Below are 18,697 nucleotides of genomic sequence, written 5' to 3'. Positions count from 1 at the left end.
TAGACTTTTTCACTATTGAACTTGTAGTAATCTTAAAAATTATCATAAAAAATTTTCATAAAGAGGATATGTATCGCCATTATTAAAGAGCAAAGATGTAAAATCAATCTCAAAATTTTAAATGCTAATCTTGTTCGGAGACTGTACAAAAACAATAAATCTTGAAAAATGTAAATTTTCGCGAAAATAATGTCATTTTAATGTTCACCTAATTTCTTAGTTTTCGAAAATTTACTTTTTGTTTTCAGTATGGCTGAGTTCAATCGACTGCTGCATTGGATTGGTCAATCTTACAAAGTCGAGGATGGTTATAGCAAATGTAGAAAAGAGTCTGGTTGTCGTTTATCAACATTTTTTCATAAAAAACGATTTTCATATTTTGAGTTTTGAGCAACTTTAGGCCTATGTTTCCCCTCTGTGAGACGTCAGAAGTATTGTGTTTACTTCTTTTCTTTAGGTCCGAGGCTAAGGGTATATGTATATCTGTCGGCATAGCTAACTGATACTTTCTTAGTCAATGTTTAATTATAGTGCATTTTTTCATCAAAAAGCGTATAAGCTCGTAACAATCGTGGTACTTAAAACATGCATTTAAAACTTAAATTCACTATTAAAAAATTAACATAAGATCAAAAAGAGCTTGTTCCCGTCTCTTTGGCATTTCGGGAAAATATTCCATTTTATTTGAAGTTATTACCAAAACTAACATACAGCTAATTTATTCAAACCAACCAACCCAATTCCTATTAACATAATATGCTAATGATATTATGGTCCACTTTTATTAATGCAGTGCATTACAAATGAAAACAACTTTTGTTTAAAATTAATCAACGATACTTTATTTCGTTTAAAAAGCTAGTCAAAAATTTAACAAGAAATGCATTGTTATTTTAGTTCGTTTAATAAATAGTTAGTCGGTCCTTATAATACATTAATTTACTTTCCAATTCCAAATTCATGTTCAATTTTATCGGCAACCATTTTAGCAATAGCCAGACTGCTGGTAGCACCAGGTGATGGGGCATTGCGACAATGAAGTACTCTTGTAGCAAGAGAACCAGTTCCAACACCACGATCAAAAACAAAATCATCTACCAAATTGCCATCCATATCTAAAGCTTGAGCACGAACACCGGCAGGACCACGACTAACATCGTATTCAGTAATTTCAGGAATGAATTTTTGTAAGTCCTTAACTTGCAGATTAGTAAATACCGATTTGCTCATTTCACTGAGACCAAAGCCAATATATTTCGAGGCCATCTTCAGGAAACCAGGATAACGTAGGGCATCAAACAATTCCAAAAGATTCACATCACCCCATCCATAACCTTCACGCTTGAGAGCCAAGACGGCATTAGGACCCAACCAAACACTGCCATCCATGCGTGGTGTGAAATGTACACCCAAGAATGGGAAACGGGGATCAGGTACAGGATAAATGTTGCCTCTAACCATGTGACATTTTTCTTTGGCCAAAAGCAAATATTCACCACGGAAGGGAATAATACGTGGGGAACGAGGACAACCAGTCTTTTCGGCAATTAAATCAGATTGCAAACCACCACAAGTTAAGACATTGCGAGATCTTACAACTTGATGTGAACGATCGCCACGAATTGTAACAGGGTATTCTGAGGCACCGGCATCCTTTGATTCCTCAAATTTGGTCACTTTGAAATCTAAATAAATATCGCCACCGGCTTGTTTGAAGTCTTGGCCAAAATATTCTGTCACCAAACCCCAATCAACAATACCAGTCTGAGGACTCCACAAGGCTTTAAGGCCCTTACAGTAAGGCTCAACTTCTTGAATCTTTGAACCTTCAATCAACTGCAAATCAGGTACATTGTTTTTAATACCCCTTTCATGCAAATCCATAAGACGTGAAACTTCCAATTCATCGGTTGCTACAATCAATTTACCACATTTCTTATAGGGAATTCCTTTGGCATCCAAATATTTATAAGCCAAATGTAGACCCTCAACACAAAGTTTGGCCTTCAGGGTGCCTGGTTTGTAGTAAATGCCGGCATGAATAACACCCGAATTGTGACCACTTTGATGAAAAGCCAATTTAGATTCCTTCTCTAGTATGGCAATTTTCATGGACGGATGACGCATTAAGATTTCACGTGCTGATGCCGTGCCAACAATACCTCCACCAACTACCACCAGATCATAATCTCTATAAAGAATAAAAAGAGTTTTTATTAATTTTATTGCATTCGTTGATAGGTTTAATTGACGTTTTTCTTTCTTACTTCGTCTTTCCTCCTTGTGTGTGTTGCCATCTTTGACCCCCAGCTGTTGATGCAGCGCCTCCTATTGAACGTACATAATTTAACGAACGCAGACTTTGAATTTGTGTCCTCAACATATTTTTTTGGTTCTTTTTATTTAACAACTAACACACAACAAACACCAAAAACACCGACGGAAGACCTTGCTTAACCTTGACGTCGTCTCCGTACTATTTTTCCTCTGGAACGATATCAGCTGATAAACAAAAACGAAATGTGACTGAAAAATACAGAGAGCCAACAACACGCATCTTCACTAAAGTAGTGCATAGGGTTGCCGTCTACTACGGAATTTGTTTTATTTTTTCCCTTTTTTATTTTACAGCGGGTAAATATTTGCAATGAAGATAACTTTAAGGGCGCTTTTAGACTATTCCTTTATACATATGTTGATAAAGTGCATTCATTATCTTGATGTATTTGGCGTAAAATGTATGAAAGCTTATGTCAAACAAATTGAAAATTTTAATTCTAATATCAAATAAAGTTTTGAATAATACCCCCATTATTATAAGCCTTCTTTTGTTATAGTTTGGATTTACCGAACAGATTTATAGCATTCCGGTTAACTTAAAGTTAAAAGTGATGATTGAATTTCAAGAAGGAGCTTCTTATCATTAACTTTGAATGTAATACCCTAGACAGACGGCAGCGTTAATTTGCATTAACTGTCTTAATTCAAATTAATTCGTGCATTATCCACATTCTTAATGCACAAAATCAAAGGAAATTTAAACTGAATTTAGCAATTTCAATATGGCAATGCTGTTGAAAATCAATTGTCTTTTGTCAAATTTCCATTTTGAAGAAAATAAAAAAGGAAAGCAAATCAGCGATTTTCGCGTTTCTTCAAAATAAGTAGTGGTCTTTCGCGAGTAGAACAGCAGCTAATCGTTTTTAAAGCCTTCTAACAAATCTCTTTTTAAAATTTTTATTTTCACAAAAAATGTCTTTACCCACCATACCAATTCTATCGAAAATTATATCTTCTTCAAATGTTTTTTAAAGTTTTGCAATATTTTTATAATATTAAAAAGACTCAAAAATATCGCGAATAAATTAAATTTATTTTTGCTTCATCGTGGTGAAAAGGTCAATGGAAGAAAGTGTATTTGTTTCGCATATTTTGGCAAACTTTTGTAAAGCTTTATGAAATGGTCTGCTGGGTACAAACAAACAACACAAACAGCTGTTTCATAAATGCAGAAACTATCGTCTGTCAGGGTGAAAAATTAATTCAAATTAGGAAATTTTTAATGCAAATTAACTCTGCCGTCTGTCTAGGGTATAATAATTATATTTTTAATGTCTCCAAATTGGTTAATTTTGCGTTTTCAAATCCATCAGATAGTAAAAGAACACATATAATCATGGTAGAACAAATACAAGGTAAAGTTAATACTACAACAAATACAACTCGAACAACAACCACAAAGGAATTTGTTTTTGTTTGTAACGTTACTGCCAGTTGTATTTGTAAACAAAACAAGGAAATGTCTATAAATTATTGGAATTTAAAAAAACTAATAATTTTTCACATTTGGTTGAATATTTTGGAAAACATGAATGAAAATTCGTTACATTTTCAATTTTTATGTTTCCACATCATTCCACTAAATGCATAAATTCTCGCAGAAAGTAGAATTCTTGCAGAAAAGTTTGGGGTCGCTGGAAATTCATAGAAAAAGGAGAAGCTGTTTCAATGTTTTGTTTTAGAAATCAAAGAAGCACATGTTTATTAGGGCTTTATTTTTTTAAATTTTAACAAAATACCTCACACATTAACAAACGTTGTATCGCCTCTACAAGCGGTGATTTACTGCGCGACTTATCGTTCGAACTTGGAGGAGGTTACATATCATTGATATGAAGAAGTCTTTCTGGGAAATGGTTTTTTCCGAATGATATATTTTTTTTTTTTTCTCAAAAAATATATGTCCCTAATGTACATCGAAATAGAAATAAATGTATAAAATGTCATATGAAATTTGACACTAACGTTACAACCCAGTTCAGTCAGCTGTGTATTGCTGCTACCTTTTCTTATTCTACCATGACATATAATAATGGCCCATAGAGTCATTCTTAAAATGCTTAGAAGCGTTTAGAACTGTCGTAGGTCCATTTAGTTACGCGTTTAGGATGAAACAAGGCAAATTGAATTGCCTTGGGATGATGGTAGAAAATTTCGAATATTCAAAATTTCATGAAAAGACCTTGTTAAATTTTAAAAACTAACTAATTTTTAGTACAAGAAAAATTGAAATCGCACTAAAAATTAGTAGCTTCTTGCAGATTCAGGAACACACATTAAATTTTATAGAAAAGTAAAACACAGTTGATGGTCACTTCTTCCTTCTTTATATATTGGATAGGGCATTAACAGAACAATGTTACGAATCAGAATATTGAGGACATACCTTTATTTTTCCTAAAGTTTTTTTTTTCAATTTCTGTTTATAGCGTATAATATACAGAATTATTAACTTTTAACAATTGGAGGGAAAGAGTTTAGAAATACTTAATTTCTGTTCTACTTTAATATTATTTTGTTGTTCTTGTAATATGGTTTATATAATATTTTTGATCAATATTTCTGGGAAAATGCAAAAAAAAAGGGAAGTGAAATAATGTATGTTAGGTGTTAAAATTACGATGACACTATGTCATTGATATGAGTGTGTTGAGACAATTGACATCTATCTCTGAAATTTTTCGTCAGGGCGTTGATTCTACTCAGGGTATATATATATGATACCACTCAGGGTATGTAGTCTTCTTGTTGAATACACCCAGGGTAGGTTGAATATCATCTTAATTATCTTGTTTTGTGAAAATTGAAGTCTTTTTATATGACAATTTGCTGAAGTTACCCAAACAGGTGCGCAATAGAACATAATCGACTGAAAAACTGCTTTGAAAATTATAATCTTGCTGTAGTTGTTGAATAGCATTGGCCGTTGAGGCACAAAACATGATCGAAGTCGAAGTCTTTAATGTCTAATAAAACCTGTAGATTTTCCCTCATTGAAATTTCTGGAAACAAAATTTTAATTTTTAATAGAGGTTGTGCTGTGTTATGTTCCTTCCTGAATCCGAACGGCTGGGGAGGAAGTATATTATTAATGTTTATAAAACCCAGAATGTTTTCTTTTATAATAGTTTCCTGTATCTTGCCCAGAGATGATAATAGACTAATCGGTCTATAGGATGCTGGATTATTAGGAGACTTATAAGGTTTAAGCAACGGAATTGTTTTTGAACATTTCCAATCCATATGGTAATATGAATTTTTAAAGCAGGAATTCAAAACCTTCATACGATAAATTTACAATCTAATCTTGGTGACTTTCTGTCCTTCAATTTCCTTAATAAGGCATTAGTGTGATTAATATTTATCAGGAAGCTATCATCGTTATCCGCATTCAAGGATTGTATTTCAAGCATGGTTACATTAATCTCCGTAATAGTTGAAGGATAACTAAGATGATTTGACATGTTATGAATGTTCTGAAAATGCGCAGCTATTATTTCGCATTTATCCAGTGAATAGTAGAAATTATTGTTTTGGGATAAAGTTGGTATATTTTGTGTTTTCCTCTTCAAAATTTTCCATAGTTGTTTGGATGAAGTGTCTATTTCAGACAGTGTTTTATTCCAAGACTTATTTCTAAATGCCGTTAATTCACGATTTATTTGTTTGTTCAGACGATTCATATGGAGCCGATCGCTAAGGTGTCTGGACCTTTTAAAATTCCTTTTATAAACATTTCGGTGTTGTATTAATATATTTATAAAATTTGGTATAGTCCTTTTTGGAATTCTGCTTATATTTTTTGGAGTACTGCACTTCTTTAATTATAATAGTAAATGTACATGTACATAGTGGTTTGGATGAAGTGTCTATTTGAGACAGTGTTTTATTCCAAGACTTATTTCTAAATGCCGTTAATTCACGATTTATTTGTTTGTTCAGTCGATTCATATGGAGCCGATCGCTAACGTCTCTGAACCTTTTAAAATTCCTTTTATAAACATTTCGGTGTTGTATTAATATTTTTATAAAATTTGGTATAGTCCTTTTTGGAATACTGCTTATATTTTTAGGAGTACTGTACTTCTTTTATTATATTAGTAATTGTACAAACCATTGTATCAATCTGATCGGTATCGTCACATAGTATGGGTTCTCCAGAAGTTAAAAGATTATTGTTAATAAAATTTTTAAATCTGGACCAGTTAGTTTCGCTATAATTATAATGGACATTGTTCGAAATTCGAACATTTATATCTACTTAACTGATGACTGGGAGATGAACGGAGCTTAGATCATTTATAGCTTTTATCGAAACCACATTTTGGGAAATGTTTGTTAAAAATACAATATGTATGCCTGCAATTGAAATCTCCTCCTAATATAAATTGGTTTGAAGGATCGGTTAAATTACGAATATCTCACGAAAACCGATTTCTAGTATCAGCATTAGCATCCTATAGGAAAATAGCAGGAATATGCACAATAATATTCATCGCCTTTGTATATTTTCGATCCTATATTTTCAATAATAGCTGTATTTATTGGTAATATTAGTTGGTGACGAATGTTTTTTTCCTGATTATAATTGCGACTCCGCCTCCTCTGCGATACTCTTGATCTTTTCGGTAGACGTGGTAGACTCCTATTTTTTAAAGACGTATTGGTATTTAGCCATGTTTAACATGCAAATATCGATGTTGTGTTTTTCTAAAAAGAGAAATAACACTCCTTTTTTTATTTCGGTTGCCTCTGTCATTCCATATCATAATTTTTAAATATGTTGTGCTCATTTTAAAAACTTGAAAGCAAATGCACTGATGATCAAATTGTTCTGCTTTTGTCTTACATTTGCTTAAGCTTGAGATTAATTCGAAATTAAGACTCTTTATTTCCTCCAGACTGAAAAGATCGTTGTTCGTCTGGCTATTATTTGTGGTGTTAGGCCAACCACGAAAATTAATATTTTCTGATTGATTTAAGTTATTTGGAAATGTATGATTAAAGTTTTGTGTATTATTAAATTGAGTTGACGGTCTTGTGACCTTAGGGTTTTCATAACGTTTTCTTATTTCAACGAACTTTAGACGACTTGGGCAATTCAGTGACGAAGATTTGTGATCCCCATTGCAGTTTGCATATTTTTGCACATCACTAGCTTGATATCAACGCACTTTAAACCCATTTCAATAAGATTATTTTTAACGATGTTTGGATCCATATTATCAAGATTTAATAAAATTACCTTATAAGGTTCTTAATTTTTGGGTTCATACATGTGAAGTACTCCATTTTAAAGTTGTTTGTTAAAGCATCACACATGGCGGCGAAATCGTCCTTTTTATTTAGGAAGACTTTTAATCCAATGGATATTTTCCTTATGGAATAACATGTAATTTTGAGTAGTCTGCCCATTTCGTGCACTTGTTCTACTTTGCATTTTAGTATGGTAATCGGAGGCAATTTCTCTTTGGTATTGTTATCGATAATTGTGTCTTCATTGACTTCATCGATATCATCAGGGTCCACTACTTATAGTGGGAGATTGTAGTTTTGATTACTCTGAGAAGAACTGTTATTCTTCAGTTTTGTAGTCGTGTTTGTATGCCTCTTCGAGGCAACAACATCGTCGTCACACTGTCTCTTAATTAATCACTATTTAATTGTTTTTGTTTGCCTAATTCTCTCGAATATTAAGAAGAAGCATGAATAGCTGTATTTTAAATTTGTAAGGTTTTTAATCGATAGTAAAACACGTCTGCACAATTCAATTGTAATTCTCAAATGTGAAATGGTGTAGATGGTAGTTATAAACACGATACTATAGTACACCATATGGCTAACAAATCTTTTCTGGTAAATGAATTACAGTTTTGAGTTTTAACATTTTTGGTGAGTAAAATTGTTATGAGTTTAGTTTAGCTAACTGACCTTTGGTTTGTTTTTGCAAATAAAAGAGGTTTTTAATGCATTTTCCTGACGTTTCGTCGATGTTATGTCTTCTTCTGGGGAGTTTTGTCTATTTAAATAAATTGAAATTACTATTTACATAAGAATTTTAAAACACAAAAAATTGTAATTTCAGTTCATTTAAATAGACAAAACTCCCCAGAAGAAGTCGACATAACATCGACGAAACGTCGGGAAAAATGCAATAAAAACCTCTTTTATTTGCAAAAACAAACCAAAGGTCAGTGAGCTAAATTAAAATCATAGCAATAATAAAAACAAAACTTGACCAAAAACAAACAAGAATAAAATTGTTGTTTGATCAAGGCCCTTTATATTTTCCCATATTTTAATTCCATCAAAATGAAAATTGGTAACTCTGGTTTTATTGTTACTCCACTCATCAGCTGTTGTCTACTCTACCTATTGTATTTGTTTTACTACCCTAAATGGTGACGCATGGCAATTGTCTAAAAAAATTATAAACTTTTGTAAATCTATTTTAATTCGAACAAAGCACAATACACAAAATTGAACATAAATAACAACAAAATACTTAACTAAAAGATATTTTTACCTTTATTTTTTCCATTATGGCACTCATTCGTTTTGTACGTATGTTAAAAACTTTTTTTACCATGCCAACCAATTTCACCATGGCAATTTACTTTATACGAGTATGTATTTGAAACACAACACTCGATGGAAAACTTTGTGTTTGTATGTTTTGTAATGTTGAAAATAGGTGTGTCTTTTTACGTGATAATTTGTAATAATTATTACGAAATGTTACTAAATGCTGTCTTTTTACACAAAAGTTCAGTAAAAGAGAACGAAGTGAGAGAACAATTTTGACAGTTGTTTGCTGAGAAATTGCTAAAAGTTGCTGAAAGAATTTTTCCCAGCAACATTTAGCAAGCAACATTTAGCAGCTGTTTTTTAATCATCTGCAAATGGTCAGCTGCTCAATGTTTATCTTTTTTTCTGGAAAAATACTATAAATATTACGACTCAGATTTATTTATTGATTATTTTATAATTATATTTTATTTTTTAAATATTTTGCTTAAAATTTAAGAACTTTTTCATTGCTTTGGAGTTATGTATGTAATTTTTCGTTCATGCATTGGCGCCAATGTTTTTGTTTTGGTTATCAACTGTTATCTTGCTAAAGTTTACTAAATGCTGTCTTTTTACTTTTTTCTCTATTTTCGTATCAAAGAGTAAAAACTCTCTTACTCTCTGAAAAGAAGTTACTGAATAATTATTACTGAAAAAGTAAAAAGACACAACTAATGTTGAAAGAAGAAATAGTAACAAAATAACGAAATGTGTACCATAAAGTGTTTGCCAATTTTATTTTCTACTAAGGGTTGGCAAAGCGGTCGTATTTAAATGTGTGCAAAAAAATTTTCCATCAATTTTTTTTATCTTTTCGCTATAAACGTTATTGGTCTCATTCTAACATATTCATTTCCGTTGCTCAAGTTGTTGATGGAAATAAAATTAACAAAAGCTATGTTCGTTATTATTTTATATGTACGAATATATGAATGTTTTTTTATTATGTTTTTTAATGTTTGGTGTGAGTTTGTTGATAGCCTAAAATTAGTTGAAGATAAAAATATATAATCTACTAAATACAATTAACACATTCAATGCACAGTGGTTTGATGGAAGAAATCGGTTTGCAATGGAATTCTATACTTTCTTATGAATTGTCCCGAATTTCTGTCCTATATATTCTACATAAATAAATATCGCTTATAACGTCATATCGGTTGTAAGTCTTTTGCCAGAATATGAAAATTTTCATGGTTATAATTTGAGTTTATGGGTAAGTAGGGAGAAAGGGAGCTCCTTCACCTCCTCTCTCTACTAAAAGTTAAACAATTTTCATGTTATATTTTCAATGTCTGGCACAAGAGTAACGTCGGTTTTTGAATTTTCTATCGGTTATAACGTCGAACCATACGAAGAAGAAAAATTTCTCTAAATATTTTGTTCTATATATATTTTTTCAAACTCAAACAACAACGCTGCCTTAAGTCAAGTAAGCTTGAGATTTTGCCACCCAATGTCAAATCTGTTTTACAACCTATAAACTAAGGTTAAAAAATAGCTAAATGGAAATGCAGTTTTTTTATTAGAAGACCTTTTCGTCTTCTATGAGAAATTCATCCTGATCTTCTGTAAGAGGGCCTTTTGGCCTTTCCTAAGGGTTTCTTACAAACATACATAAAATGTTTGTAAGAAACCCTTTTTCTATAAGATTATCTATTGATTCTATTGATTTTATATCACGAGTTTGCTTTAAAATCTGTAGGTACGGCTTATACCAAATCATTGACATATACCAAACATTTTTGGCAACCAAACTTCCTCATAAAGGACTCAAAATATTAAATTATGTTAAAATAAGTTTGAAAGAAATTTTTTTTGTTATCTTGCACCATATCCGACAGGGTTTTGAAGCTTTTGGAACCAAATGTACCATTGTAAATGAGGCCGCTCCAACAATCTACTGAAAAAGAGACAAAACGATACGAGAGGAGCTCTTAAACTTCACTTTATCCGAATTTTGTGTGGGAGGTAATCGAAGGAGTGGACCGATACAATCCATATTCCAAATTGATACATGACTGGATGAAATAATACGATGTGCAAAGCCTGCACCAATCAGAAATTCCCTGCGAGGATTATCTTGCGGATTTGCCATTTTTGGTTGGTGCCGTCAGGGTTTCTTGGAGCTTTTAGGCCAATATCTCAGGAAGTATGGACTTCCGCAAGAAAAAAATTGTACCTTCATAAAGGGAGGCGCAAGGAAAACTTACTGAAAAAAATTGCAAAACCATCCGAGAGGAGCCCTTAAACTTCACTTTATCCGAATGGGAGGTACCGGAAGGAGTGGACAGATATAGTTCATATTCGAACCAGATCTATATCTGGAAGGAATAATACGATTTGCAAAGTTTTGACCAAATCGATTGCTCCCTTCGAGAGTTATCGTTCAGACCATTTTACTGAAAAATTTTGAAGTTTTAGAGGTACCAGAAGGAGTGGACCGATATGGCCCATCTTCGAACTTAAACTAAGTTTGGACAAAATATTACGATACCCAACATTTTATTCGAATCGGTTGAACTATTCGAGAGTTATCGTGCGCACAAGCCAGGCAGACAGACATTTTTCGTATCAAAGTGTATATACCCTTCTAGCCTAAAGGCTGAGGGTATAACAAGTAAAAAAGTATCAGTCGGCTTTGCGACCGCGATATACTCTCAGCCTATGAGAAATGTCGGACAAAAATAAAGCACCCCGTTAGTACATTATGGAAGTGGATATTATTTTGGGAGTCATATCTTTTCGATAGATATCGCGCCCACTAGTCATTTCAGTGGGTCATCGTATAACTTTTGGTCCAGGAAGCATGGACTTGTCTACGGAAAACATAATATCGCTGTAAACAGGACCACAACGAACAGCATCGGTATACATTTCCAAAGGATCTACGGACAGACCCTAAACTGCGCATAGACACAAATGTTGAATTTTTGTGGGGGATGTACCCTAAGGAGAGGACTGATATGGGCCATTTTAGAAGTTAAACAAAATTTGGACGAAATATAAGGAGATCCAAAGTTTGGACAAAATTGTTTGCCCCGTCCAAACGATATCGTGCATACCATCTTAGTGACATTTTTTAAATATTAAGTGGAAATATCGGAAGACCGGTAATGACCGTCTTCTTGGAGCAAATCCACATTTTGGACAAGCGAATGTAAGTTGCTTCAACAAAAATGAAAACGATTAGAGATCAGGTCTTAAAGTGAACTTATCCGAAATTTTTTGTGGGATGTATCCAAAGGAATGGGCAAATATAGTTCATATTCGAAACTGATCTATATCTGGTAGATATATTATGATGTGTAAAGTATGGACCAAATCGGTTACTCCATTCAAGAGTTATCGTGCGCACAATTTTTTCGAACACTTTTGAACTTTTGTGGGGGAGGTACCAGAAGGAGTGGACCGATATGGCTTATCTTCGAGAAAATTTACTAAGGCCAAATGTTGGACCGAATCGGCAGATCCGTTCGAGAGTTGTCTTGCGCTCCAACCACTACACACGGTGTCAGGGTTTTTTTTCAACTTTCAGGCTATTTTCTCAGGAAGTATGGACTTGCCCCTGATGAAACTCGTACCATCGTATGGGGGGCCAGTGTATACAAGTTGCTACAACAAAAATCAAAGCTATTCGAGAGCAGGTAAACTGAACTTTTCCGAAATTTGGTGTGAGAGGTACCCGAAGGAGTGGACCGATTGAGTCCATACTGGAACCTCATCTAAGTCTGATAGAAAATTCACGATGTGCCAAGTATAGATCAAATCGGTTACTCCCTTCAAGAGTATCGTCCGCACAAAGTGGAAGAAGTGGACCGATATAGCCCATCTTCGAACTTAAACTAAGTTTGGACAAAATATTACGAATGCCAAATTTTGGACCTAATCGTGTGATCCGTTCGAGAGTTATCGTGCGCTGCAGCCAGACAGACAGACGGACGGACATGGCTAAATCAACTCCAAATGGTCTGAAACACATTTCGTCCAAACATACTTGGGGTCTAAAACCATTATTTCGATGACGCACATTTTGCCCGTATGAAAGTGTATATAACCTCGTTAGCATAAATGTTGAGGTTATAATGAATGTCTCAACGAGCTGAGTCGATCTGTCCGTCCCTCCGTAAATCTGTCAATTTGCCCATCTAAACCTTGTATTCACGCTACAGGTAGTCAAACAACAGAAATATAACAATGCGATTTTAATTTTAATGACTAATATCACGGCTTCGATTAGTGACCTTCCAAAAGTAAAGCAGGACTATGAAAGTAGAAAAATCCAACCTTTACAATAATGAAAAGTAGGTTGGCGTAGGTGGTCACACAACTGAGATATAACAAAAGTCGGTAATGCACCCCAGTTCTCAATTTTTTTTTATCGGATCGTCACGAAGTTTTGGGAGCTAATGGGTTCCCACAGAGGAAGTAGCCTATTGATTTTGGTGATGGTCAGTCGTCGGAATGGGTAAAAATCACTTTTATTCTTTTTATACCCTCCACCATAGTATGGAGGGTATATTAAGTTTGTCATTCCGTTTGTAACTCATCGAACTAATCATTTGCGACCCTATAAAGTATATATATTCTTGATCAGGATAAAATTCTAAGACGATCTAGCCATGTCCGTCTGTCCGTCTGTTGTAATCACTCTAGCGGCCGCAATAATTGAGATAGAGTACTGAAGTTTTGCACCCGAGGGTATTTTTTCCATAGGCAGGTCAAGTTCGAAGATGGGCTATATCGGTCCACTCTTTGGTATAGCCCCCATATAACGGTACCTCCGGATTTGAGGTATTTTGACGTTCTTCGCCACATTTGCAGATCGACTTAGCTATAATTTGGTACTTAGGGTTCCTAGTGATCAACAAACTTATATCCCAAAGGATATGGGCATAGGTCCATGTTTTGGTATAGCCCCCATATAACGGTACCTCCCGATTTTCGGTATTTTGAGAATTTTAGCCACAATTTGTAACCGAACTATCTGAAATTTGACATTTGAGGTTCTCAGTGGTCATGAAGCATCTCCACCAAACATCGTCAACATAGGTCCATGTTTTGGTATAGCCCCCATATAACGGTACCTCCCGATTTTCGGTATTTTGAGCATTTTAGTTACATTTTTTAACCGAACTAGCTGTAGTTTGCAATTTTAGGTTCTCAGTGGTCATTAAACATCCTCACCAAACATCGTCAAAATAGGTCCATGTTTTTGTATAGCCCCCATATATCGGTACATCCCGATTTTCGGTATTTTGAGAATTTTAGTTACAATATTTAACCGAACTAGCTGTAATTTGCCATTTGAGGTTCTCAGTGGTCATGAAACATCTCCACCAAACATCGTCAACATGGGTCCATGTTTTGGTATAGTCCCCACATAACGGTACCTCCCGATTTTCGGTATTTTGAGAATTTTAGCCACAATTTTTAACCGAACTACCTGCAATTTGACATTTGAAGTTCTCAGTGGTCATGAAACATCTCCACGAAACATCGTCAACATAGGTCCATGTTTTTGTATAGCCCCCATATATCGGTACCTCCCGATTTTCGGTATTTTGAGAATTTTAGCTACAATTTTTAACCGAACTATCTGTAATGATCGGTACTTTGAGAATTTTAGCTACAATTTTGTCTATTCAAAAATAATCGTCAATATGGGTCCATGTTGTGGTATATCCCCCCATATAACTTTACCTCCCGATTTTTGGGAATTTTCGAAATTTCTTCACTAAAATTCGTCAACATGGGTCCATTTTTGAGGGTCTACATTGTTTTGATGAAACTACCCTCTATTTGACTCTTGAAGTTCCCTGCAGCTATAAAATTTTTCCGCCAAAAAATGTAAAGATAGGTTGACTCTATGATATAGCCCCGTAGGTGGTACCTTTCACCTAGCTGAACACATTTTTTAGATTAGATAACACAGTGCAATAAAATGGAGGGTAAAGTCTGTGGCACGAAAAATTCCTCTTGGGGAAGTATATTATGAACCCCGAAGGACAGATCCGCCGTGAGTCGAACTTCCGCGTTATTGCGTGATGAAATTTTTGTTAGAGACCCTGTGGGCCATCAAAAATTAGCGTTATATATTTGTTCACTGTTGCTTAAGTGCTCTACAAAAACAACAAACAAAGATATAATGCTAATTAATGATGGCGTACAGGGTCTCATGCAAAACCTTCATCACGCCATAACGCGGAAGTTCGACTCACGGCGCATCTGTCCTTCGGTGTTTTTAATATACTCACCATTGTCGAAAAGTTGTTACACCTAAAATTGTGAAAGGACCCTTATTATTCCATTTTAATTAAGACTTTTTTATGGTGGAGGGTATAAAAAGTTCGGCCCGGTCAAACTTAACGACTTTTTACTTGTTATACCCTACACCACTATGTGGGGAGGGTATTATAAGTTGGTTTTGGCCAAAAAGTTTGTAACGCATCGAAATAATGGTCGTAGACCCATACTTATATATATCAAAATGAATGTCTCGACGAGCTGAGTCGATCTGGCTATGTGTGTCCGTCCGTCAGTCCGTCCGTCCGTCCGTCTGTCCGTCTGTCCGTCTGTCCATCTAAACTTTGTAATCACGCTACAGGCCGCAATTTTGATTGGATCGTCACGAAATTTTGGATGTTGATGGGGGTCCCGGAGGGGAAGAAGCCTATTGATTTTGGTGATGGTCGGATAATATTTAGGGGTAGGAAAGGGCAAAAAACTTAGGTGGATAAAAAGACAACGTTTTTTTCCAAAGCCAATATCTCAGCTTCTATATGGGGTATACCAAAAGCAAAACCTGACAATGAAAGCAGAAAATATCACCTTTCTAATGATGTAAAGTAGGTGCTCGTAGGTGATCAAACAACGAAGATATCGCAATAGTAGAAAATAAAACCCCAATTTTCATTTTTGCGATTTTAATTATATTGACAAATATCACAGCATTGGTTGAAAATTTTCCAAAAGCAAAGCCTGACTATGAAAGTAGAAGATCCCGTCTTTACAGTAATGCAAACTAGGTCGGCGTAGGTGACCAACTAACGGAGATATCGCAATAGTCGGTAATACATCCCATTTATCTATATTTTTGGAAATCACGCTACAGGTCGCAACATTGATCGGATCGTCACGAAAATTTCAGGGTTAATGGGGGTCTCACAGATGAAGAAGCATTTTGATTTTGGTGATGGTCGGATAATATTTAGGGGTCGGAATGGGCAAACACTTATTTGGAGAAAAGTCAACATTTTATTTCAAAGCCAATATCTCTGTTTTTTTAAAAGGTATATCAAAAGCAAAACCTGGAAAGGAAAGTAGAAAATATCACCTTTACAACGGTGTAAAGCAGGTTGTCCTAGGTGGTCAAATAGCAAAGATATAGCAATAGCCGATAATGCATCCCATTTTCCGATTTTTTTGAAATCACGCTACAGGTCGCAATTTTGATCGGATGGTCACGAAATTTTGGGGGTTAATGGGTGTCCCAAAAAGAAAGAAGCCTATTGATTTTGATGATGGTCGGATAATATTCAGGGGTCGGAATGGGCAAACACTTATTTGGAGAAAGGTCAACGTTTTATTTCAAAGCCAATATCTCTGTTTCTTTAAGAGGTATATCAAAAGCAAAATCTTGCAAGGAAAGTAGAAAATATCACCTTTACAACGATGTAAATTAGGTTGTCATAGGTGGTCAAATAGCAGAGATATGGCAATAGTCGATAATGCATCCCATTTCCGATTTTTTTGTAATCACGCCACAGGTCGCAATTTTGATCGGATCGACACGAAAGTTTAGGGGTTAATGGGGGTCCCACAGAGGAAGAAGCCTATTGATTTTAATGATGGTCGGATAATATTCAAGGGTCGGAATGGGCAAAAACTTATTTGGAGAAAAGGTCTACGTTTTATTTCAAAGCCGATATCTCTGTTTCTTTAAGAGGTATATCAAAAGCAAAACCTGGCAAGGAAAGTAGAAAATATCACCTTTACAACGATGTAAAGTAGGTTGTCATAGCTGCTCAAACAACAGAGATATCGCAATAGTCGGTAATGCATCCCATTTTTCGATTTGTTTGTAATCACGCTACAGATCGCAATTTTAATCGGATCGTCACGAATTTTTTGGGAGTTGATGCGGGTCCCACATAGGAAGAAGCCTATTGATTTTGGTGATAGCCGGATAATATTTAGGGATCGGAATGGGGAAAACCTCATTTGGAGACAAATTCAAAGTTTTATTCTTTGTGAATATATTGGCTTCTAGTAGGGGTATTCCAACGACAATGTCTGTCAATGGAAGAAGAAAATATTACCTTTACATTGGTGTAAAGCAGGTTGGCGAAGGTGGTCAAACAAGGGAGATACCACAATAGTCGGTAATGCATCCAATTCTTCAATTTTTTTTGCAATCAAGCTACAGGTCTTAATTTTGATCGGATGGTCACGAAATTTTGGTTGCTTATGGGGGTCCCAGAGACAAAGAGGCATATTATTTTTGGTGGTAGTCGGTTTATATTCCCTAAAAGAAATGTTTACCAGTGAAAAGCTTATGCACAGGGGTAGCGGTGTAGGGTATCACATGGTCGGCCCCGTCCCGACTATAGCCTTTGCTCACTTGTAATAATAATGACGAATATCACAGCTTTGGTTCGGGACCTTCCAAAAGCAAAGTCTGACAATGAAAGTAAAAAATCCCATCACTACAATGATGTAAAGCAGGTTGGCGTAGGTATCCAAATAACGGAGATATCGCAATAGTCGGTAATACATCCTATTTTTCCACTTTTTTGGAAATCACGCTACAGGTCGCAATTTTAATTGGATCGTCACGAAATTTTTGGGTGTTATTGGGGGTCCCACAGGGGAAAAAACCTTTTGATTTTTGATAATGGTCGGATACTATTCAGGGGTCGGAATGTGAAAAAAAATATTTGGAGAAAATGCCATCGTTTTATTTCAAAGCTAATATCTCTCTTCTGTAGGAGGTATATCGAAAGCAAAACCTGGTAAGGAAAGTTGAAAATATCACCTTTACAACGATGTGAAGTAGGTTGTCATAGGTGGTCAAACAACAGAGATATCGCAATAATCGGTAATGCATCCCTTTTTCCATTTTTGTGCAATCACACTACGAAATTTTGGGGGTTGATGGGGGTCTAACAGAGAAAGAAGCATATTGATGGTTGGCATACATCCCACTATTCCATTTGTTATTTGGGTTGTACTGTCGATGCACTTAATGCGTTTCAAAAAAATTGACCTTTGTTAATGAAGACATTCATAGCAAAGGCGCTAAGCTATACCAATTTTAATATTATGAATTTTATTAGTCTAAAGCTTATAAACAGGGGCAGTGGTGTTGGGTATCACATAGTCGGCCCCGGCCCGACTATAGCCTTGGCTCACTTGTTTTTCTTATCTTGGCTTCTAGTAGCGGTATTTCAAAAGGAAAGCTCGTCGTTGAAAGAAGAAACGACCTCCTTTACATTGATGCAGAGTGAGTTGGCGTATGTGGTCAAAGGAAATGTCGGTAATGCATCCAGTTTTACATCAATTTTTCGTTTTTCGGATCGTCAAGAAACATTGGTGGCTAATGGGGGTCTCAGAAGGGAAGAAGCATATTGTGTTTGGTGAAAGTTGAATAATATTCCCTAAAAGAAATGTTTAGCAGTGAAATGCCGTGATGTAGGGTATCACATAGTCGCTTCCGTCTCGACTATAGCCTTTGCTCACTAGTTTCCAGTATATCTTCCCTTGTTAATTTCCACTAAGTGCTTGG

The 18,697-nt window shown here is 35.1% G+C and overlaps 2 protein-coding genes across 3 annotated transcripts in view; one reads left to right on the top strand and one right to left on the bottom strand.

Annotated features, from left to right (window-relative positions):
* The window catches only part of Ppcs (phosphopantothenoylcysteine synthetase), a 144,573-nt gene that overhangs the window by 43,004 nt on the left and 82,872 nt on the right, over nt 1–18,697 (top strand). The gene's annotated exons all lie outside the window — the stretch shown is intronic.
* On the bottom strand, nt 815–2,742 carry L2HGDH (L-2-hydroxyglutarate dehydrogenase). Its single transcript, XM_073960943.1, has 2 exons — nt 2,268–2,742; nt 815–2,191 (listed from the first exon to the last, which is right to left on the bottom strand). Exons 1-2 carry the CDS (start codon nt 2,381–2,383, stop codon nt 940–942), a joined length of 1,368 nt encoding a protein of 455 aa, XP_073817044.1. The 5' UTR covers nt 2,384–2,742; the 3' UTR covers nt 815–939.

Source organism: Musca autumnalis, unplaced genomic scaffold (assembly GCF_047663935.1).
Source record: "Musca autumnalis isolate F117 unplaced genomic scaffold, ASM4766393v1 scaffold_1, whole genome shotgun sequence".
NCBI classification, from domain to species: Eukaryota; Metazoa; Arthropoda; class Insecta; order Diptera; family Muscidae; genus Musca; species Musca autumnalis.
The sequence above is the reverse complement of the archived record's forward strand: the minus strand, read 5'-3'. Positions and strand labels throughout refer to the sequence as shown.

Coding starts and splice junctions, on each gene's coding strand:
- L2HGDH (XM_073960943.1), bottom strand. CDS start 2,383: ATGTTGAGGACACAAATTCAAAGTCTGCGTTCGTTAAATTATGTACGT. Junction 2,192..2,267: donor ACACAAGGAGGAAAGACGAA/GTAAGAAAGAAA, acceptor TATTCTTTATAG/AGATTATGATCTGGTGGTAG.